This window comes from Empidonax traillii, unplaced genomic scaffold, assembly GCF_003031625.1.
Source record: "Empidonax traillii isolate 1590-97213 ecotype Southwest subspecies unplaced genomic scaffold, ASM303162v1 scaffold221:size740363, whole genome shotgun sequence".
Lineage (NCBI taxonomy): Eukaryota > Metazoa > Chordata > Aves > Passeriformes > Tyrannidae > Empidonax > Empidonax traillii.
Genome location: NW_020955414.1, coordinates 660,326 through 683,940, shown reverse-complemented (window position 1 = coordinate 683,940; position 23,615 = coordinate 660,326). Strand labels below are relative to the sequence as shown.

Sequence of the window (23,615 nt, the reverse complement as noted above, 5' to 3'; positions counted from 1 at the left end):
CCGGCCCCGTCCGCGGGGGCCGACTCTCTGGAGGGCGAGGCTGTGGCGCCCGCCTACGGAGCGAGTGAAGGGAGAGTCAAGGAAACCATCTGGGAGACATGGGCGAGTGGCAGTCGGATGTTCTGTAAAAGCGGTCGCTCCGGCTATTTTCGCTGGCGCGATGTTTCCAGCGGGCTCGGAGCGGTTCCGGTCACGGTGTCCGTGGTGATTTTTTTGCTGCGTAATCGCTCCGGCGGAGGTTCCGCTGCCTCGCCTGACCCCGGGCAGAGCTGCCGCTGTCCTGCCTCAGAGCAGCGGGCCAGAGCTGCGGGACCCCCGCCTCACCCATGGCCCTTCGTGGGATTCCCCCCCTCACCCCGCATTTAAACTTAGCAAAATCTTGGTAGCTTTCATACATCGCTGCTCCCACTTAGTTTTTACTGATGTGTTTTAAAGCAAACTTCCCGGTTGATTTATGCCTTGCTATGTATTTCTTGTCTGTCTGGCAATGTTGATTTTCTAATACATAAGCTATATAGCTTCTATAATGAAAAATGTTGATACCTTTATAATTTATGCATAAGGTAGTCTGAACATCATCATCATGGCTAGGCTTCACGAACGAAGATTTGAGAAGGGCTCTACCCACGCTTGCTACAAGCACGCTGATGGCTAAAAAGGCCAATGCAAGATAGACAAGTCCGGTTGCAGAAGGTACAGCAGAAAGACTCCCCAGGTGATATTGACGAGATGTGATTCTTTCTGCGTTGTCTTTTCTCCTCGAGAGTGATCCTGTATGTGTTCTCAAAAGCAGCAGCAGCGTTATAGATGGTGTGTCTCCAGGCCTCCCGATTGGAGGCCAGGGTAGACCAATGGTGGTGATTGATATGGCCAAGGCTGAGGGACTGTTTCAGGCAGTCCTTGAATCTCCTCTTTGGGGCTCCTCTCTTGCGGCAGCCAGTGGCAAGTTCCCCATATAGCACGATCTTAGGGAGCCGGTGGTCCTGCATCCTGGAGACGTGCCCTGCCCAGCACAGCTGAGTTCTCAGCAGCATGGCCTCAATGCTCGTGACTGCTGCCTGTTCAAGGACAGACGTGTTGGTCACATAGTCAGTCCAGTGGATGTTTAGGATTGTACGGAGGCAGCGCTGATGGAAGTGTTCTAAGAGACGCAAGTGGTGCCGGTAAATGACCCGTGATTCAGATCCATATAAAAGAGCAGACAGTACAATGACAGTCTGTAAACACTGATCTTAGTACTTTTCTTCAGGTGTTTGTTTTGCCACACTCTTTTATGGAGTTTACCAAAAGCACTGTATGCCTTTGCTAACCTGTTGACAATTTCAGCATCAATCTTGCCGTCAGTCTGAACATAGTTATAGTGGGAAAATAGTCAAGACTGTGACGATGTGTCATTGCCCTCCCCCCCCCCCCATTGATCCTCTGCATTTGGGGAATTTGAGATGGAAGCTGGGAATTGCCATCTTCACAAATCTTAGAAGTTTCTTGAGGAACTGACATATATGAGATGGCAATCTTTTGCTCACAGGCTCTGTTTATTGTTATTTTCTTGCTTTACTGAACTTTTATCATAAGTCTGCACTCTCTGGTTCACTTTTTACAAGACTCTAAGGTTTTTCTGAAGTTCTCCTTTGTAAAACTGAGAGGTTGACTTTAGTACATTGTATGCTGTTAATATAAATGCTTTACTTACGTTGCTCAGTTTTTGGCAGCTGAGCTTTGCTTTATAATGTTTCTACGTTGTAGAGAGAATAGTTCTCCACCATGTTTATTTTCTGTCCTTGCAGCTTTCCAAACACTGCACCACTCCTCCAAAGCTACATGGTTCATTTGGAACCCTTTCCTCTATATCCAGCTTTGCAAGCTGGTTTTTTTTTAGCAGGTGGATACCCATGAGCTTTGTCCTCGTCAAAAATATTCATCAGATTGTTCAAACAGATTTTAGCAAGAGCCCTCATAAAATCAAGAAAACACCTGTGAACTTTGTATCTGGAACACATTTTTGCTTTCACTTTCAAAGAAAACTAAACTGCTGGCTCAGTATGATGATGCTTTTTAGAACTGGACATTTTAAATCATAGTCTCATGAGGTCTCAGGTCCAGCCACCTGCTCAAAGCAGGGGCAGTGCTGACTCCAGATTCCCCAGGACTTTGTTTACTGGAGAGCTGGAGTATCTCATCTGCCGTGGCACTCAGTCCCTGGGTCTGGCTGCTGACTGCTCTCATCACTCCAGTTACCATCCCATCTCCTTTTCCCAGTTCTTGAAGCAATGAAAATGATTCATACAGTTCAGCGATGCAAATGGTTAATTTTTTAGGGTCTGTCTGTAAAATCTTCTCTAACCTTTAAATGTTTCAAAGTATGAATCAGAGGAAAACAGTATGTTGAATTTAAGAATAGGAAGAAATAGACACCAAAAAGGAAAGTGGGATTGCAGTTTCACTCTAGAATTTTTTACTTTGTTTGCTTCAATTTCTTTTCAATGTATTAGTAAAACGTTTGGTATTCCTCACCTCATTTGGATTCTCATTCATGTTCACAAATTCAAGAGTCTGTAGCTGTATACGACTGCAACTCTTCATCCTAACAATACGGCTATGGGAATTGCAGCTGAAGCTGGCATGTTGCACAGTCTTCTCACACATGTAGCTGTGAATGCCAGAACTCAGAAAAACATGCTAGGGAAAAAAAGAGTCAAACTAAACATAGTCAATCAGAGCTGAGGGCACTAAAACAGGCAAAATACCATATGTTCTTCTAATCTTTTTCTAGGGACCCTCTGGGCAACCTAGCACCAGTGAGATAAGAACAAGGGAGAGTAGAGATCACAGAAGACGGACAGCAAACGCTCGGCGATAGCTGCAGTGTCAGGGGTGAAGCCTCTTGTGCTGGGGAGGCGCAGCCAGGAGGTGCAGGAGCACAACACATGCAAAGCACCAAGTCAGACAGGGAAACCTTCTGGTGCTACGGGAGGAAAGGGTGGAGTCGGGACCTCTAGCATTGGTATGGCAGCCAAGGGAAACAAAACAGGACTGTGAGACCAGGAAATATGAAGAGCACCACGAGCACCTACTCTGTGATACAATAAATCAAGTAACTAGAAACTTATTAAACACATATAAATCAGGAACAAAATCTTACAGAAGTGATATTGTCCTGTTGAAGAGTAGTAAAGATAAGTGTCCTCTACTTTCTGCACTCAGTGAAAAGGGAGGGAATGGCAGTGAGAATCCTCAAAACATTACCACACTCCAATCCTGGCTGATGTTTCTGATCTACTAAAAGTGATTTATTTTCCATTTAAATTGGATGAAGAACCTAATACCAGATAGTCCAGAAAAAATGCTCACCTGATTATGCTAGAGGCAAGTCAGCTTTTTAGTGTGGCCATCAGTTCTCAAGGAAAGTACTAAATCCCACACACACAGCAAGACTCAAGCTTCACCCTGCCCCTATCAAATATCTAAAAAACTGTAATGTTATAGAATTGGAAAAAAAAAGTAGCAGTGTGTATAGACCATTGATACTACTGAAATACCGCAGTGAATGCAATTCTTTCTTTCTGCCAGCATCTTCCACATGCAAGGGAACAATACAATGTATTATCTAAGCGTAAGAAAAATCACCAAGTTCTACTCAAATGTAACAGCCAGAAGGTTCAAGAATGCTTCAGCTTTGAAAGATTCAGCTAAAATGATTCAGAGAGACTATATGTTTCACTGCATAAAATTTTATTTTTTTATAAAAAAAGATAGAACCAGATGCTACTTTTAAGTGAAATCATTTATTACACCAATCTGTTTTATAGGAGGTGTATATATATATTTTATCATTAAGACAACTTCAATAAAATGACTATCTACAAGAATGACTTTGATTGTTTTATTTTCATGTCACCATACATGAACAAATGAATTTTATGTCTTATTAAAACATTTTACTCCGTATTAAAAAATGTACACATTTTAATAACCATTGCTATGGTCTGAAGGGATTTTTACATTTAATTCATTTAATTTAAAAAATAAGGGTCATTTCATTGCTTTATGTGGTACAGTGTAAGCTTAAATCATTCTATATATAATAAAAGTTTGTGTAGGTATACAGGTCATTTTTCACGTTGTCACATACCTTCATGTTTGAGACAGGTGGAGAAACTGCATTTCTTTTTTGCAAAAGGTTGAAGTATGTACTGATGTGAGCACAAAGCAACATTTCTTAAAAACAAAACCAGTTTGAATGGCACAAGAGTTAGCATTTTTATAAATTAACAACTAGAGTTCTGGATTATGGAAACAGGTACATGAGATTCCAGTACTTTCCTTAGGGTTTGGCTCTCTGGAAGAATACCTGTGGAAAATTATTTTAAAAAAATTAAAACAAAGGAAATACAAGACATGGAATGGTTGACATATAAGGTAATTAGTTTGACAGCTCATTTTCACTTTTAACATACCAGTTAACACATTAGATACAAGGATGTGACTTGTGCTATTTGATTACACTCATACCCCCAAAAATGATGCATTCTGACATTCTCTGCAATTACAGAATCACCTTTTTGCTATTTCAGCTATTAAATAAAAGCCACAAGCTATTGAGGAGATGGCAAGGTGCTAAGAATAGGTGACAATTTTATAGATATAGGTTTTTTGTTTTTTCCAAATAACTGGTTTTAATATTTGGAGATTCCCTATAGCTAAAAACTACTAAATAATTCAATATTTTGATTTTACTTCAAGTCACTACTATGACTGAATTGCATGACAAAGTTCAAATGGAACTAAAAGCTATTTAAAGAAAAAATATTTATACCTTTAAGTAATTTTTAAAAACTTTAGCATCAGGCTGCTGAAGTGCTTGACAGAATTCCTGTAAGAAAGAATAAAGAAATATTAAGTAACTAAATGAAGCAACAAGACAACCTGAGATACATCAGGAGCATATAAATACCTCATACATAAACCCACTGTTATTAGTTTATATTTTCCCTTATGCACAACCAAAGAAAAGCATGTTATGGATAAAAACTTGTAAAAGGCTATGACAGTCCAAGTGCATTCTGCAGTGAAAAACTTTTTTTGCCTTTTTTAAATACAGGATATCAGATTAATTTTTAGCTGAGTAGACAGAAACAGGACCATCTACAAGGATATCCTCAAGTTAAAATTTTAATTCAAGTAGGGAGATTGCTTAGACAGTCACATGCACTGGACTTTTTTTTTTTTTTTGCAAGGTATGCTTGCAGTAACTTTACTCCTTATGCTAAATTAATCCTATTCTAATACGCAGTAACTGAGTTTTACTGCTGGGGGAGGTTAACTTTGTAAGTACCCAGTTTTTTTTTCCCCATTTAACATTTATGATTGTTAAGAGTTTTCCAAATGTTCTTTTAGGAATTCCTACCTGGATTATCTCAGGAGCTACTTGCAAAGAAGGCAAATACTCTTGCTGAAGATACTGAATGCACTCAGGACCCTAAAGAAAAGCAGTACACATTTTTCAAATGGAAAATCATAGTCCTATACTTTATGGTACAGAAAACTGAAAACAGGTGGTTTATATGACTACTATAGAGAAGTAATAGCATATCAAATACTTATGTTATTCTCAGCTGTTAGCAAATAAAAAGATTTGTCAATCTTGGCATTAAGGATTCTACTGCAATTTGGTCTCTTTTGTTACACAGCAAAAGGATGCACAGAAAATTGCACTGAAATAAGAATTACAATAGAACCAATCAGTTTGTTACATGTCAACTGTAAAAGTCAGTTATGTATGAAGGCAGCCCTAATTTCACTACCTGACATATGGAAGAAATAAAAAAAAATGGCTTTTAGTATCTGCCTACTGCTTTACCATACTACTCCTGCTGCAAAATTTAGTAGCCAAGTGCAGCTAAACACAGTATTTCTCTTCTTGTAACTTTAACTATGTAATCTGCAGTGGACTAAGCAGTAATAAAATGGAACTTCCAAACCTTTGAGCAATACAAACATTTTGATTAACACTTTGGTTTTTGTTTCCTTTACTGTATTTATCAGGTAACTCTCATCACAGGAGGGATTACACTGTCAGAATACAAACATGACCCAATACATCTACCTGGGGAAAGTGAATCAACTTTATTAAGTTGATTATTATCAACTTTCCCCTCAGTACACATGAGGGGAAAAGATTTCAGATCATTTTCCCATATTTGTCTTCATTTGTCCTGGTTCCTGCCAGGTTGGGGTGATTTTTGCAGGAGGGGGAGTTATTCTGTACCAACTGTTGGGTAGCCTGGTGGTTCCATGGTGCTTTGGGTAGTACTGGTTTCTGTGCAGTGAGTTTTTTATCACATATAAGTAATTTTCTTTTCTTGCACACCCTTTTATTATTATTGTTACTGTTACTGCTTGTTTCTAATTTCACTGCTGTTTCCAGGAAATTGTTCTTATGTCAACCCACGATCTTTACTTTTGTGCCTCCAGTTCTCCTCTCCAGCCACCCACAGAGGGAGGGAGAGGGGGGAGTAAGCGAGCAGGGCATAGTTTGAGTGTTGCAGTAGGAACACTAAATTGGGGAACACCATTCTAAAGCCACAACAGTGTTAAAAGAAACAGTATTCATAATAACAAGTTATTTCCTTTACCAAAGCTTGATTTCCTATGGATTTCTCTTTTCATTGCATTTGAGTAAAAAAAAAAAAAACCAAACTCAGAAGGTCTCTGCAATTAAAACACAATCCCTTTTCTGCCAGTTTGTAACTTTTTACAATTTTTGTGTAGTTGTGACTTTACCTTGCATTTGACATAAAAGTTAGCCTGTAAGTTAAATGATGTAGGAAGAAACTACCATGAGCATAGAAAGTTTTTCCTTTCCCATTAAAAATGGGAATACACTATTCTGTTTTAGGCATTAGACAATGCAAAATTTATTTTTTCCATAATGTTTTTTAATCTAGTCTCCTACACATCAAAATACACATTTATTTTTCACACAGAAGTGCTCTACAGTACATCACTAATGATCTTTTATGTCAGTTTAATTACTACACTGAAAAGTGATAGTATGCCAATTGATCAATTAAACACACTACCAATCTGTTTGGTACTAAGCAGATTTTTCTTCTTGATGAAGAGTCAGTATTTTGCAGTAATTTATCAAGAGGTGGGAGTACTGGATCCTGTATCCCTGCACAGTATTACGGTCATCTGTTATTTTATGTAACAGTACAGCAAGAATTCAGCCTAATAAGTATCTAACTTTTAGAAACTGATAAAAGCACCAGAAGGAAACCTGCAACAGTTATTCCCTGTAAAGTATGATGAAGCTTACCCTTTTGAGATGAATTGTTTTTAACGTCACTGCACACTCTGATAAAGCCTGAAATGTAATATATAACATTAGATTGCTGCATTGGTCTGCTGGTTAAGTATTCAAAGCTAAAGAACCAAATAGGGACCAAAAAGGCTCATTCACGCTATTATTCTCTCATTTACCCATCACACAATTCAGAGTCTTGACCTTCCAGATTTTGTTCCACTCTAATCAGAAAAATTTCTGCACAACTGAATCCAAAATGAACTAAAGAACAGTCAGCTGTGTATGTTCACTTTCACTGAACATTAGTTAACACAGGTCAATGTTAAATACTCAGATCTGCTACTGATTTCAAGTGTAGGGAAACTACAGAACACATTACCATGATATTCAATAATTAATCAATCAGGTGTCCTCAATTAAAAAAAAAAAAACAAGGGGTGAGATGACAATCTTTAATACCACATGGCCATTGTAGGTTTCTTAGCTTGAATCTGCCCCACAAGAATGCACACTTAAAAAAAAAAAAAAAGTCCACAATACACACCAGTACTGTCTGGGCATCTGCTAAGTCAAATGTTTGCTTCAAAGGTGCTAAGAAACATGCAGGAACAATGTGCTTGTAGACAAAGTCTGCAAAACCTACTGGTCCATCTTTACCTCCTGAAAAGAAAAATAACATTCCAGATTCTATTACTGCTTCACAGATAATAGCAACTGCAAAGGAATTCTGGAAAGATAGTCTTACCCCAAAGCTCCACCAACTTAGAAAGAATAATAAAGCAGGTCTTCTGTGCAATAGGATCTGGGTAATCCACTGCGCCTTGAATGACAGTGAACATCACACGCTCCACATTCTCTGCACCTTAAACACATTAAAATGAGCTTATCATTTCAACTTGCAGCCTAAAATGTTTTGATATTGTTACACTATTTTATATAAATACTGACCTGGAAGACATGCTTCAACTTCAAAATAGCTCTTTTTTGCACAAATCTCAAATATTTTTGGGAAGTTTCCCCTACGATGCAAGACAACTCTTATTTAGGTTATAATTTTTTTTTACGTTTGGAGATTTAAATTGTTTTTCTGGCCTTTAATACACACAAGGTGAGGGTGGTACTGTGACCTGCTTACAAATACAAATTTTCTCCTCTCTACCTAAACCTGGTAGAGTTAATTAAAAGTGGCGCTGAAGCAGTTAGCCTATCATGCAACATATGGCAAGATATTTTTTACACATTTAAAATTTCCGTGCTGCATTTATTTGATGCAGCTTATTTGATTCCTTTAAAAATGTCTTGGCACATCGCAACTACTGAGAGCCTCTTTCAAGAAAGCTTTCCTTTCCCACTGGTGTTACTACCATTTGGTAACTGGAAGGGGAAGGATTTCTGAGCTCCTACCAGCTGAGTCAATTTAAAGAATCAGGCAACTAGATATCTGACTTGAAATTCCTGCCACGAAAAGAAGTAGCCTTCAACTGGCCACTATGGGTGAGGAAAACCTGGTAACTACATACATAGAAAGGCACATGATGCCTTTCACCACCACAGATAACAAGACCAGGTGGTAGTAAAATTTGCAAAAGTTACTGATGTGCACACAACAAATACTGGCAGCTGTGAGTAGTCTTGCCCAACAGTCTGAACACTGTAGGATGTATGATCTCCGATTCACCAGACAAATACAGTGATGCATGAGGATGGATATACCATTCTTGTCCTTACAGACACAGTGATCACATTAAGCTGAAAAGATCAATAAGGAGAATATGCCTATTACAGCTGGATTTCAACCTTAAATTCCTGTACAACAGGTAATTTGAATCAGGCAAGTTGAATACTGTATTTACATAAATCCATTCTGCCTTACCATAGTTAATGGTAATTGACAGGAACTAGGCTAATAATTTTAGTAGATAAAACCTAGTTGAGAATAACCATAGTATTATCTTTTGAGAAACTGAACTCATTACCTTGATTAGCTATGACTTCACTCATTCCACTACCAGTTACTGTCTGCAGAAAAGCAAAGTAACTCCTCCGTAACATTTGTTTTTCTAAAGCAGCAGACTGGTCATTTTCTTCTGCTGGAAGGAGCAACACCTCAAAAATAGCATGAAGTAGTGGCATAAACATCTGTTGCAGAAAAGGTGAAACCTGTGTCTGTGGAGATCAGAAGAGGGTGTCAACTCAAACAGTTACAGAAATCAAACATTTAGAACTTAAAACCTAAGGGCTTGTTACAATTCTCAGCTTTGATTCACTTTTAATATTAGTAATATCATGTATCAACTACTTAAAGCAAGCCCCATCAGGGTCATCGTGAACATTACTGGGTCTTGACTTAAACACCAACTATTTCAAACCTTTTGCACAAAAATAACTGGCCCTGCTTAGTCTCATTCGGAGTAGGAACGGAAGCTTTTTCAGGATTTTTCATCCTTCTGTTCAGACAAACCATTTCAAATTTCCTGAAATACCATCCCTAAGATGCTGAAGCTATCTTTTTGTAGAACTTTTAAGGATAACTGAAGAAGCTAAAACACTTATGACATTACAGAATGAATTTACAGATTAAACTTGTCACTTACAAGCAACACTTTTGAATGAGAAATATATGCAAGGGCACTAAATTAACTGAATACACATGAACTGAAAAACTGAAGGGGTGTGCTATTCAGTCATGCCTTATAATTCCATATAGAGGCAACTCAGATGTTTATTTCTTAATGCTTAAGCACGATTTTATTTTTAATCTTCTCTTTATTATACCTTGAAAGTATTCAAGACTGTAAGAAGTTAGGATCTTTATTTTACCATGTTATAATAATAATAGTACTATATAATACAAAGTTAAATATTTCACACAAATATGGTATTTGTCCAGTCTTGCTCCTGTGAATTTTTTCTTTTACTTTCTTCATCATTCACTGACTATTTTTAACTATCTGCTGTTATCCTGGATTGCTTTTAGCATAACTTGCTAGAAGGACTAAAGTAGTTAGTCTTCCTCTCTAATCTCTTAAATACTTGTTTTTTCAAAATTCCTTCTCTGCTCTGAAGATGGGATACTCCAAACAGCAGTTCACATGCTAGATTCACACATGTATATTATAGCTCTGTTCCACTGCTCACAAAATGCACCTCTCTCTTCAATTGCAGTAATTTTAATTTCAATTTTACATTCTGCTGGAAAATTTAAGTCTTTTTAGAGGACTTCTTTCATACAGCCATGAATTTCCCATACCATTCATAAAAGTGCAATATTCATGTGGTAGTTCCAGGGAATTAACAGAGGTAACAGGTTAGTAACTTCATCTATTTCACTGACTTTACATGTGAGTTGTTTGAAACTAGGAAGCTCTCAAAGATTACACGTGGAGAGCTTTTGCCAGATTATCAGCTGACAGTCCTACTCCTGTTTATTACGTATCTCATGTGTGCCATTTCCAAACCTCCATATTTGTCCATATATTTTTTATTGGAATGCATTAAGCCTCGGTGTACATTTTATGCAACACCACTGCATAGAGATCTTGTACATCATTATTCCTCCCTATACGTGCATCTGATATAAACACAATATAAATATAATCAAAGAAAAACCACTCAATCACTGTGAATCCAGCAATGAATGACCATGATGGAAGACAATGTTTCCCAGTAGCAGCCTGAAAAATATATTGATTTATAAGTTCTTAGCTAAGGTTCTAATAGATACCTGTTTTTCTGTAGTGATGAAAGAGAAGATATCAGCAACACTTTGACCCTGAAAAGCTTAGGCAATATCATACCTTAAACTTAGCCGTTATTTGGTTTATAAGAGGAATGAATTCTTGAAGATCTTTTGCTTCACAATCTTTAAGCATGTGTTCAGAGGCAGAAGGAATGAATGGAAGAACTTCTTCCTCTAGGCAAATAATCATGCGGTGAAGGAAAGTGCGGACACCACTTCTCAGAACTTCTTTTTGTAACGGACAGCTGAGAGCTGGCAGAAATGTTTGTAGGCAGTCCAGATAAACCTCTGAGCATCCACATTGCTTTACAGTTTGCTTATTGCTGAAAGCCTTGCTAGTTCGGCTGTAAAAGCAATACATCAAGCTTTATATAAGCTCATGTTCCAATATAATAAAGAAGCAGTAACACTGAGAACAACAAATGCTTTAAAACCCATGCACTAAACTAAAATATTCCATTTCATGAAATGAGGGTCAAACAGTGGAAGTAATGAACGGAATTATTTGATATGAAGTAGAATTGCTTTGGCAGTTTTTGAGAATAAATTCTAACAATTTACAAACAACATATGATTAGAATAGCTCCATACAATTCTTTGAGCAACAGAATAGATGCTGATTCATTATAAACTTGCTCAATATTCTCTGTCTACATCCATATCAGCCTTTTCAAAAGGACTTAACTCATTTTCTGGGCTACCATAATAAATTCTACAACCACTGATGATTTTCTAGGTCAATAAAGGACAGTAGAAAACTCAGCCCCTCCTCCCAATAAATCCTTTGTATTTCCCTTTTACTCAAACCAGAAATGTACACAGAGTCACTGTGCTGTACCTACCTAGCAAACCCAACGGCATGATTGAGGCAGTCAGCCAGTGCCATCTGTCTGTCCTCATCCTGTGCCATCATCAGTTTTTCTAACAATACTTTGAACTTCTCCATCAGCGGAGTCAACAAATTCCTCATTAGAACCTGTTTTCTTTCTGCAGAGTATTCGCTGTTAACTATTAACACTCCAGCTGTTTCATAAATGAAAAGTTGATCATCACTGCTTAACAGTGCCTGGTAACCATTTTCCTAAAATTGAAGATAACAGGCGTCATTCACTAAGTGTTCTTTATCAAGGTTGTCTTCCCAAAGTTTATAGCCTTCTATATATGTCCATCTCTATCCTATACTCCCAGAAGCCCACTTAAGCAAGATTATTAAAATTAGGTACAAAAGGTACATGCAAGTGATCTCATACCAAAAACTCAAGATTATTATTTGTGTTTAAATGCTTGCATGCTAAGCTTACAATTCAGCAAGTACTCAGACAACAGATGAGTAAGTACAGGCCTTAATCATTACTAAAATCTGCTGCAAATACTCACAGGAGGAGAAAGTTCCATCAGGTCTTGTATTCTATTCAGAACATCTTCAATAAAGGGATTCATTTGCTTACTGAAGTAAAACACAAAGCACATAACACTGTTTAGAAGCACGTGCATTTTTACAAGTTTCCTGATATTTTATTGAAGCTGTAAAGCTAGACACTAAACTGCCTTCTCAATACAGAAATCCCCTTGAACTATCAGAGCCCTGCTGCAGAAAAATCTGGCTTACAGATATGGTGCTAGCAGTAGGCCAGAAAGATACATGGCATAGTGAGAAATACACATTTCTTTCTTTCCCTCATTTTTTCAAAAACATGCATCATCTAAGTGAAATAGTTTCAATAACAGTTGAAAAAATAGGATCATGCTGAAATCCGAGCCACTTCTGAGATTCTTCTACCTTTACATTAAATACAAGCCTGTGAAAAAAGACCAACAAGATAGGACTGTTCAAAGACTTATATAACTATGAGTATACTTCATCAGTATAAATAACATAAATACTCAAAATTTGGTTAGAGATAAGGAAGAGTTACTTCATGTGAGTCTCCAGTTCCACTCACACTCAGCTCTGCTCACTGAAGAAAAGCAGAACAGACATGTACATTTTTGATCAGCTTTAACATCTAATCAAAATAAACTAAGCATATGTATTTCCACTTCTGTTATAAATTCTTTCACTGCTACCTTAGCATTACACAACAGGACAACCCCGCTAGAGCAGTGGTTTGATATATTACATCATGGCAGTCCATTTGAAGCCCAGCCTGTTTCAGTGACGACTGTGACTTGCAGAAGGGCTGTGTATGGTAAATTCAGTGCCATCTGGATGCATTTTACTCACTTAAGAGACTTGACAAATCTGGAAAAGAGGTAAGCTGTTCGACTTCGTACTTTGGGACTTGTATGGCGAAGACCACGGTGATCTAAGAATGCCATCTGCAATCAAGAAAAGCATCTCAGTCTTAGAATCCCTGAACAATGCCAGGGAAATCTAATCCTTACTATAGTGACTTTCAGAAAACAGGAAAATTTCCTGAGTCTAAAGAAGTTCCCTAATCTTTCCCTAGTAAAAAATGTAAATGAGGTGAAACTTACCAGAACAGCTGGAATGTGCTGAGGTTCAACAGCAAAGAATTTTTCATATCTAACCACTGTTTCAAAGAACTCCAGGGTCACTGACGTATGTTGATAGGCACTAACACCAGAAGTCACCAGCTACAAATAAAAGCATTGGCAAGTCAGTATTTCATCTGTTTATAAACCTAACTGCAATATAAGTGACATGCTGGTAATTAAGATGAGCCATTTGAACTGAAATGTTCCAGTCTTTATTGCCATTTTAAATAGCTCTCAACACACACTTACTGTTCTCATCATGTCTTGTAAAGCTGTGGCTTTAGTAACATCACCAGAGAAGTGAGCACCATGAGATACAGGAAGAGCTTCAGCCAACATATACAGCAGCCTTATTGCTACTTCTACTTCCATAAATCGTGTAGTCTGCCAGTTCCTAGAGAAAGAATATGAACATGTGTCATGGTTTTGCTGGTTCTTAGAAACTAAGCAGGAATTTTTTCCTTCCCCCTTCCCACTGTGTGAAGGGGATGCTGAATGGGCAGATTGACTGTGGCTTAGGCAATTGAGTAACACCAACAAAGTGGCTGATATAACCACATTTCTAGTTGATGGCCCTCAGGATCTTGTCTCTGGGGAGGGGTAAGGAGGTTTTTTTTCCCTCTTATCTCCTGGGGGGTAGGGAAGGCGCTTAAGGGGTGGAGGAGTCCAGGTTGCTGCCAGAGCTGGACCCTGTGGAGCTGGAACAAGGTCGGAGTAGTAGCTTGGAGGTGGCTTTTATCTCAGCCCGGCTGCCAGCTGTGCATTCTGCTTGGATTTTCACTGGAGAGGAACTGTGTTGGGAGGCTTTCCCTCCTCTCCGTTCCCGTTTTTCTTTCTTGGCAGCAGTTCTTGAGCACATCAAAAGGAGAGGGAAAACTAAACCACACCATTCAGCCAGCAGGACAGTGAGTTCCCGTTGGGAAGGAGCCTTTTTTTTTTCTCTCCCTCCTTTCCCGGTGTGGGGGGGAAGAGAAGACCTCCATTTTCGGTTTCTTCAGCACACCCGGGAGGGTGTCCCCCCACGTGACCACCAGTGATCCAACAGCGCCCCCTGCTGACTGTGATTAGAATTGCACCAAGGGGCACAAACTGAACTGTTTACCTTTTTTATTTGTTTGTATTAAAAGGGATTATTTTTGGGTATAGGAGTATTGTTTGGTTGTTTTTCTTGTTTTCTTTAGTTGTTTCTGCCAATACACATATTTCTTTTAATAAAGGGCTGTTATTCTTCCTTTTTCCACACTTTTTTTCCCTCAATTGGAACCTCTTAATTTTGGAATTACAATTGCTTAGAGGGAAGAGTTTGGGTCCTCCTCATAACTCATCCTCAGCAAAACACTTGTGTCTCATTTAAACTGAGACAACATGCTAGTCTTTAATACCCTATGAAATAAACACAGTTCTTTTCTTTTGAGCCTTCTGCAGATGCATAGCACAAAAAGAACATATTTATACTAAGAATAACACCGCAAAGGCCCAGGCAGTATTTCAGGATGCTTCTGAAAGACTTTATCCACCAACATACCACTTCTTTATCAGAGCGTTACCAATTTTCTTTTACCAGTTTCAACTTAAAAGCTACAGATTTCTTGAAGTGCTTACTTCGGTACAAAACCACCTACTGTGACATGGGGACAAGCCACTCTGCCTCACACAAACAGAGGCTTACTAAAGAGCAAGGTACAAGGAATCTATAAACAATATTGGATTTCTATTTGTATATACATAATTGTCCTCCCAGTCAGGCAATTAGTAATCACATTTTACTTACATGCAGTTTCCATGATTGGATCTATTTTTTTTTTTTGTAACAAAAATACTTCACTTACATTTTTTAACCCTTGTTTTTCTGATAAAAGTAATGCATAATATTTACACCTCAAGGAAACTCTTAGAGATGTGGCAAAGTGAACATCTGTCCAAATGGCTGTTGCTGTGTAGTTATAAGTGACAAAGATCAAGAAGCACCTCTAGGAAAGAAGCGCTGTCATTTAAGGTTAGAAAAAGAAAGCTTTTTCTTTCTAAGGAGTTGAGTAAAACATTATGCAAAGTCACAATTATCATTAAGTTGTAATGAGCTCATTCTATCAAATTGGCTTCACATTGCCGCATCACACTTAAGTTCATTACTAACTCTGACAGTTTACAAAAGGCAAAAAAACTCCCAAAGGGCATCATGCAAAACAAGTCAAAACCCCCAACTTACTGAAGCGTAGTGTTAAAAACTCTGCGGACAGCTGCCAACAGTAATTCTGGTGAAACCTGAGCAAGTCTGTCCAGCAACAGTTTTAACTGTTTTCTGTACTCCACAAACATTGCTTCATCTTCACCCTACAAAACATTCACATCAATAAAGTCTGTATTTTCATGTTTAAATTCATTCACAACCACTTTAGACAATTACACCTAAACCAAAAAACATGTATATACAAAACCAGTCTTGCACGCTCAGAGAATTCAATAATGCTCACCCTATGCTCTTGCAACATAGCAGCAGACTCCTTTCATGGTTAGCTGTAATATGTTAAGATGCATTGCATTCAGTCCAGAAGCATATTAAAAAGGCTTTCCAAACTGAAAACTGGCCAAAAGTACAAGAAAGAAAATGCTCTTGGCAAAGCCTTATTGACCCAATTCCTGAAAACTGACTCACTCCCCAAAGATGTTTTTTCTCAGCATCTATCTTAATTTTAAACTTGGACCTGATAGCAACATTTATGATGGACCGCATGCAGTTTAACTTAACCTTTTTAAGACTACAACTCTCCAAACAGCCTGAAGCAAAAGTAAGCCTGTCTAACAAACTCAATCACTATATTCAGCTGACAGAGATGTAAGCATGAAAGGAGAACTTGCTCCACCTTTATCTTGTTTTTGCAGAGGTTTGATCATCTCTAATAGCTGAAGCAACATCTCTTAAAGAGTTTCATTACACAACATTTCTCAAGTCTTTTTGCAAGACTGTGCAGAAACACATAAATTTGCACTGAACAAGCCACCTTAACAGCCATGTTTAGGTATCAGCACAGCTGTGTTTGTCTAGGAATATCTTTGCACAAACACAGCCAGAAACATTGTTAACTGAACTGGCTTGAATATTCCTGTACTATGTTGTTTTGTCCTATGCAGACATATCCAGAAGTTAAAAAAGCTTTCCATGTAAGAGAAAAAATTCAGCCTACAGACCTTTGCTTTCTACATTTAAATCTTTAGTTTAAGAAAAATATGGATTTTAAAAGTGTGAGCAAGTTTTACTACATATAATTAAACTGCATTTGCCTCTTTACTCCTATAACAAAATACCTCATTTTCAAAATTATATTCTTCATCATATGTCAACTTCTTCATAACAGCCAACATGATTGCCTAAGATAAAAACAGAACTGTAAGCATAGAAGCAGACAAGAACCAACAGTTAAAGTTACTACAGTAAAGAAAACAAGAAAGCAAGCATAATGTGTTTACAATTCTTGTTAATCCCATTTGAACTATTATTTTCAGAGATTAGGTAGAAGTTAACAGTCCAAATCAAAACAGATGGATTATATCCAAACAATACACAGATACTATTCCAGATAAACAGCATAGATGATTTGGAGCTCTCCGACAGTATTATCAGGCCTTATTTCCGGCTTGTAATCTGTGCTGTTCAGTTCACACTGAAAACAATCGACTGAACTAGGCAGAGGAAGCTAAACAGTTGTCCAAGATACTGTTTTAAAGGGGCAGGTCAGCTTAGCTGTAACATCAACTTCTCTAATAGCTCACAGTCACTGGGATGGGTGAATAACATCAGCCTCTACTCAATAATTGCTTTTTGCTAGCTTTTGCTTGCTGTTTCAACATTGCTTCAAGAAACAGTGCACTACACTCTAGTAGCTATAACTACTATCTGTAGCACGTAGTAAATACTACTGATTGTAGTATTTTAGTCTAACCATTAGTATCATCATCATCATAATCAATAAAATAAAATAAAATAAATCATTTATATATTTGGTTTGCCATCCTTAATCCTGCAGGACAAAGATTCAATTACACTTAAGCAATCTTGTATACATGAACCACTGACTAAGTCTGGGACTAGGACTGGATCCAACTGCACCTAGACTCCTCTCTGAGAAGGAGTCTAGAAAGCAAGGGGGTCCTTTCTGCACCTTGTGACTCAACAGGGAGATCTCTCTAATAAACCTTGTCCACTGCTGAAGCGCAATTCCACCTTAGAAGGGACTGTTGGTATGTCTTAAAGCAGCAAGATCAAGACTTTATTAAGTCTGAAACTCTAAATACGTCACTTTGGTATTACTCAGCATTTACTAGTTCAGGTTTTCATAATTCTCATTTAATGTTTAAAATACATGGAGTATTTAATTCCATGGATACTTGACAGGATGTACAGAAATTGGATTAACACACACAGTGAGCTAAAACAAGTATTTAAAAATCTACTATACTTTAATTCTGGGAACCTACAAAACTTGTATGAAGTCTAAAATACACACAACAGTAAGTTTTAGACTATTTCCCATTACTCTCTTATTATGAGGTGGATGAAAGACAAAAACAATTGATACAATTGCTTCTCAGTTTAACACAAATCCTCACAAAGTGCTCAGTAAAATTAAGAAATACTGGCAACATTAGGATCTCCGGTATGAAAGCAGTTTTAGCAAAACAACATATTTCAGGACAGTAACACATTCAAACTCTTAGTATATTAGGTGCACTGCAGTAGTAATATGATTTGATCTAGTTATAAGAATAAAAAAAGACAGTAATGAAAATAAAAAAATTCAGTGATAGTATCAAAGTTCACCTTAAAGAGGTACAGAATTCAGTTTTCTTTGTAAAAGAAAAGGAATCACACCTGTCAGATGTATCAGCTTACAAAATACCTGCAGTAATCTAACCAGTTCAACATCCAAATTAGGACATTTACACTGGTGCAGAACAGTCTAAGAGAAAAGAAATTAAAAGGACTGGGCTGCAGAATTCAAATAAGAGTTTACTACTTCCAAAACTGGACATAAACCTTACTTATTAAACTTTATGCTTTATATATAAACTGAAGGTTATCTCAAGCATATAAATTTGATCTGAATGTATGTTTAAGGTAATGTTCAATATATAAGTGTTTATAATTCCAACTGTTATGGCTGAATTGCTGCTTCTTTCATAAGTTTAACTTATATTATCATGGGGTTCTTTTTATGACAACCCTTCCTAGACTTCTCTGAATCCTTTGGAATTAGGGCAGGTTTTAATAAAAATACAAAACTTCAAGAACAGAACTCTTCTGTTTTGATTTAAGAATATTCTGTGAACAGTATAGCCTGTACAGGATCTTACCAACACATGTTTAAGAGTTGTTTGGGAAAACCAGCTCTAAAATAGCTTTCATCTTTATACACAATTCAATATAGGTTTACTATTTGAGAAGCAACTGTAGTTACTTAGCAGAAGATGGAACACACTGACCTTACTTTTAAGTCTTCCTGTTTGATTATTGTCACACACATATTTCGAGGCATATACATGAAACGTGATTTGTTTCAGCAAAAAGAAACATTCTGATTCAATGTGTTCTTGAAGAACAGAATCTGTAGTAAAAAGAAAATACTTACCTCCACATTAGCTTTTTGTTGGTCTGAAAGTGCAGGAAGCTGTAAAATAAAATTCAAGTGTTACTTTTTTTGAATACTAACTTCTTTATTACTAATGGGAAAAGATAGGCTTGGTTTTGAACAGCCGTATGATTTGCAAGCCTTCTTTCCAATTAATACAAGATCTAATCAAACTCTTTCAGACCTCTAAACACTACAGAAATAGCACAACCACAGGCAGTAAAGACACTAAATGCTATTAGTAAAAACTTATTTTGCAAGTCAACTTGCACACAGTACAAGAACTATACATTCACAGAAATATCAAATGAAATCGTATGTCAGAATTTGTATTAAACTGAAGTCACACATACTTGTTTCAGGATGTGAAGGTAATCATAACAAAAGCCAATGATGTTAGAGGAGATGTCATCATCTTCGTGAACCAGCAGTTGCAACATCAGGGCCACTTTTGCTTCAATAGCTTGTAGAGTGTCTTGAGCACTCTTCATATCACCACTTTTTATCAGTTTAGTCCAACTAGCTATTAATGCTTGCCCCATCCCATTGACCAGCTTAGAAAATCTGGCCAGAAAATCCACATCATCTTCCTGCAAGGAAAGACACTCAATTAAAAATACTAGCAGAGCTTATGTTTAAATGGCATAAGCTCATAGACTGTACTACACATCTAATATGTAGAAGTAAAACCAACATTTGTCTCCTAGACAGAAAGCACAATTGCCTGGTTCCTTTTCCCCTGGGAATGGAAAAAGAAAAAAATTAAAGCTGTCCTCCATTACACAACAGGAGCTTGCTTCATCTCTTCAGATTAGTTTTTTTCTCTTTTTACTTTACAGAAAGAAGCAGGTTCAAAATAAAAGCAGCAGCACATACCTACCATAAATTTTAGGCTGTATAAGAGGAAAATCTTTTAATGGGAATACTTCAAAGAATTAACAGCTGTAGCTCTCAGAAATACTGATAACAAGTAACTTTCAGTCCTGCCTGTAAGAGTGAGTTATTATTAAACATTTATGGTTTGCTTTTGCTGACATACCTTCATCAGAATTGAGAAATAAGCCTAGACCAGTCACCCCAAAAGATGATTATCCTCCCTGCCATAACTATGCAAAAGCTAAAAAATGACAAGTCTACCTCATAAAGACTGAGGTAAGCCTTTTTTAAAGGAACACCTTCTGAATTCAAGAATGCACATATTCTGCATTTTAGTTGGAATACAAATTTGACAAAGGCTTAAAAATTAAGAGCTAACTGCCTTGCAATCTAAGGAGTACAGCTTCATAAGAACTGGTTGCTCTTTCTCCACAGCAGGTAGCAGACAGCTGTTCCCTAAACACTGCAACTGCCAGGGAATATCTGTTTAGTTAGCAGGTATACTTTTCCAGCTTATCTATAAGCATTTCAAGCCTGATACTTGATGGTACAGACTGCAAACCAGCATACGTGTCCTTAAGAAAGCTCCTTCCCCTACCTAATTATGCATAGCTGATCTAATGTCTCACCCTAAAAAATCTCTACCTTGGCTACAACACCTACTACAGAATCATTCAGGAGAGAAGATTCAAAACACAGAAGCAGCATTAACAGTAAGCACAACAGGCGTTAGGAGAGGAACAGAGGAGTTACATAATACCTTGCTTCTAAAATAAAGCACTGCACTTAAATTAATAATGAACATTAATAACACACTGTTAGTTTAAGTATGAGAAAACTGTAAGAAGCGTTTAGCTTCGATGCAGAAGCATAAGTACTTCTCCCTAATCTGTGGGCTGGTTTATAGTTTCCTGCACATTTGATTACTTAAGAACTGTTGGAAACCTATGACTCATTCCTATTGTTAAAAATCAATACACAAACCTGATCGATACTGAAGAGGCCAGCAGACTGCAATACTTGACACAAAGATTCAACCAATTTTGTTTTATCAATTGGGTCCATTCCCTTATTTACAATTTCAAACAGACAATCACAGGCTTCTTCTCGGAGAACTTCCACAGACATGTGACCTAGCAGCATATTTATAAACCTTCAGAGAAAAAAAAAGTTAATTTTCATATGTAAAGTAGCATTGTATAGAAGCTTTATACTGTGTTTCTTCTTACAAAATAGTTTTAAAGTCTATTGTACTGACAAACTCCAGCATTTTACACATTTTAAGGAGAACACAGGAATCTGAGTAGTGTTTATTTTGGCCATTATATCAGCTTCGCTTGCAAAGACAATCACTCTACTAAAATTCCCAAAAATCCAAAGATTTTTATATAAAGGTCCTTCTTCCAAGATGAATTTTTGATTCTGTTTCATAGAAATACAGTCAGCACTATCACAGTTGTTTTTGCAAACATTTTCCATCAAAACCCCCTTACCTTTCATTGGCTATCAGGCTCAAATCTATCCAGGATACATAAGCTCCAACTACTTCAAGGCACTGGCATGTCAGCTCTGAGTTATTATATTGATAGTTTTGTAAGATTTGGTACCACGATTCCACCAAACTTGGAATGCACTGTTCCCTCATAGTATCTTTTAATAAGGTGTTCCTACGAGCCTCCTATCAATACAGAAAAAGGATAAAACAGCCTTGTTGTGGATTAGCATCTTGTTAAATTAGTAGCAGTTTCTGTATCCACTACCACACACCACTTGTCCTAGCAAGATATGTAAGTCAAACCAGAAACCCATAGTGAATGTTTTTTTTATTTTTCAAGAAATAAAACAAAAATATCCAAGTTTGTTTTCAGTTTGTTTGTTGGTGTGGGTTTTTTTACCTCAATGCCCAAACACTGAAAAAAAGGCTCTCTAGATCATTAAATGGACTTCTGATGTTAGAACTCCTTAAAACACACAATAGAAGAAATTAATATTTTAAAATTAGTCAGTCTAGTATTAAATTGGCTAACTCAGTACATTAGTTTTTGTTTGCTAGCTTCTCAAGCAAAAAAAATTCATTAGCTGAAAAGTATGAAGACATAAAAGGCATTAAGTAACATGTGGCTTTTAGATTTAAACCACCCAATGTTTCTAAGGAACAGCTGCCACAGAAAAAGACTGTATCTGCAAACCTTCTACTCTAATTAAAGAGAACTTTTTTGAAATTTAAAACAAATAAGGCAAAACAATAACTTGCCTCTGATGTATGAACAACATCCCGGTCCACCAGCTCAGCATCAACAGCCATCAGGATTCTGAGGTACATATCTACGCCTCGTGGATTAAGGTCAACTACTGATAGAATGTCAAAAAAAAACTTGGGCCATTTTGTGAGATATTCAGTAACAAAAAGCAATGCAAAGACTTGTGCTGCTTTGTTGCGAATGAAGGTCTTCTCAGGCTGGGGATTCAGCATCTGGTAGAAACAAGACATTTCATTTGTATATTAAATTATACTGTATTAGAGAAGAGTCTTACATATTTGTTGAACTCTCTATAGTGATTAACGTACTACCTCTCTTCCTGGTTGAGACCAGTAAAAAAAAAAATCTCACTTTTCCAAGGATTTTACAGAAAATTTGGCTAAATCATCATGCAACAAGGAAAACATTCTCTCTGGATGATACAGTCCTAAGCCCTTAATTCAGTACCAAGACATTAAGTGTACTATTCAAAGACTAAAAGGTCATTTGCCAGCTTGGTTAAAGAAGTAAACAAAAACTTCCAGAAACAAGTTACAGTCCTCTTGTAGCTAGCTTATGCCTGTATTAGATGTTAGCCTTAAGAATAGGAAAGGATGTTCCTAAATCTAAGATCATAACAGAAAAAAATCTGTCACTACCAATCTCCACCTCTCTCCTTCCCCTTTTAAAAACTCCTAAATGGAACAGTTTGCCATAAAGAGAAAAGCAATTTAATCCACTTCACAATGATCTGTTCTTTTTAAAGAGTTGTACTATATTCCATTTCCAACCATTAAGTTCTCTACACAGCAACCACGTTATTCTCCAGTGGAATGCCAGAAGTGGAATGACAACTAGATAATGGCAGGTATAGAAAATGACTTGTGTAATCCCGCTTAATGGTTCTGCTCACTGCAAACTCCTGGGTCAGACTGATATTACATGCTCAGCTGCATTAACTAATTCCACAAGAAAGAGCAGTTCATCCTCTGTCACAATACTAACAGAGGGGTGATGCTGTTGACTCATAAACATCTGCTAGCATTTTAAGTCGATAGGAGTTTGCTCAGGAGGGTCTTAGAATTACTGTTCTTTCTCCAGGCACTCAGGAACATCAGAAATCTGTATCATAATTCTTTAAAGGGAAACTTTTAATACTCTTTATTTCACACACAACTGATTAAACCACAGTCCTTATCTGATGCAAGGGTTTTATATTTAATGATAAGTTCAAGCACAGACTTTAAACCATTTGATTTAAAGAATTTCTCACAGACCTTTAACCATCAGATACTGAATATCTTCAGGAATCCATCTTTAAACTCAAA

At 37.2% G+C, this 23,615-nt stretch overlaps 1 protein-coding gene across 4 annotated transcripts in view; it reads right to left on the bottom strand.

Annotated features, from left to right (window-relative positions):
• Positions 1-3,869: 3,869 nt before the first annotated feature.
• XPOT (exportin for tRNA) overlaps positions 3,870-23,615 on the bottom strand; it is a 28,602-nt gene continuing 8,856 nt past the window's right edge. For 3 of the 4 annotated variants that reach the window (XM_027887754.1, XM_027887753.1, XM_027887755.1), the window contains exons 6-25: positions 22,302-22,520; positions 21,541-21,725; positions 21,032-21,200; positions 19,525-19,761; positions 19,172-19,210; positions 16,851-16,913; positions 15,754-15,878; positions 13,797-13,941; positions 13,527-13,646; positions 13,273-13,367; positions 12,426-12,495; positions 11,891-12,129; positions 11,107-11,392; positions 9,286-9,475; positions 8,055-8,171; positions 7,854-7,969; positions 7,322-7,369; positions 5,408-5,479; positions 4,817-4,873; positions 3,870-4,351 (exon numbers count right to left, since the gene is read on the bottom strand). In XM_027887754.1, coding sequence (XP_027743555.1) covers positions 4,325-4,351; positions 4,817-4,873; positions 5,408-5,479; positions 7,322-7,369; positions 7,854-7,969; positions 8,055-8,171; positions 9,286-9,475; positions 11,107-11,392; positions 11,891-12,129; positions 12,426-12,495; positions 13,273-13,367; positions 13,527-13,646; positions 13,797-13,941; positions 15,754-15,878; positions 16,851-16,913; positions 19,172-19,210; positions 19,525-19,761; positions 21,032-21,200; positions 21,541-21,725; positions 22,302-22,520 — 2,619 coding nt within the window. In that variant the 3' untranslated portion in view covers positions 3,870-4,324. The remainder of the gene's footprint in view (positions 4,352-4,816; positions 4,874-5,407; positions 5,480-7,321; positions 7,370-7,853; positions 7,970-8,054; positions 8,172-9,285; positions 9,476-11,106; positions 11,393-11,890; positions 12,130-12,425; positions 12,496-13,272; positions 13,368-13,526; positions 13,647-13,796; positions 13,942-15,753; positions 15,879-16,850; positions 16,914-19,171; positions 19,211-19,524; positions 19,762-21,031; positions 21,201-21,540; positions 21,726-22,301; positions 22,521-23,615) is intronic. The other variant, XM_027887756.1, reaches the window with a different exon arrangement.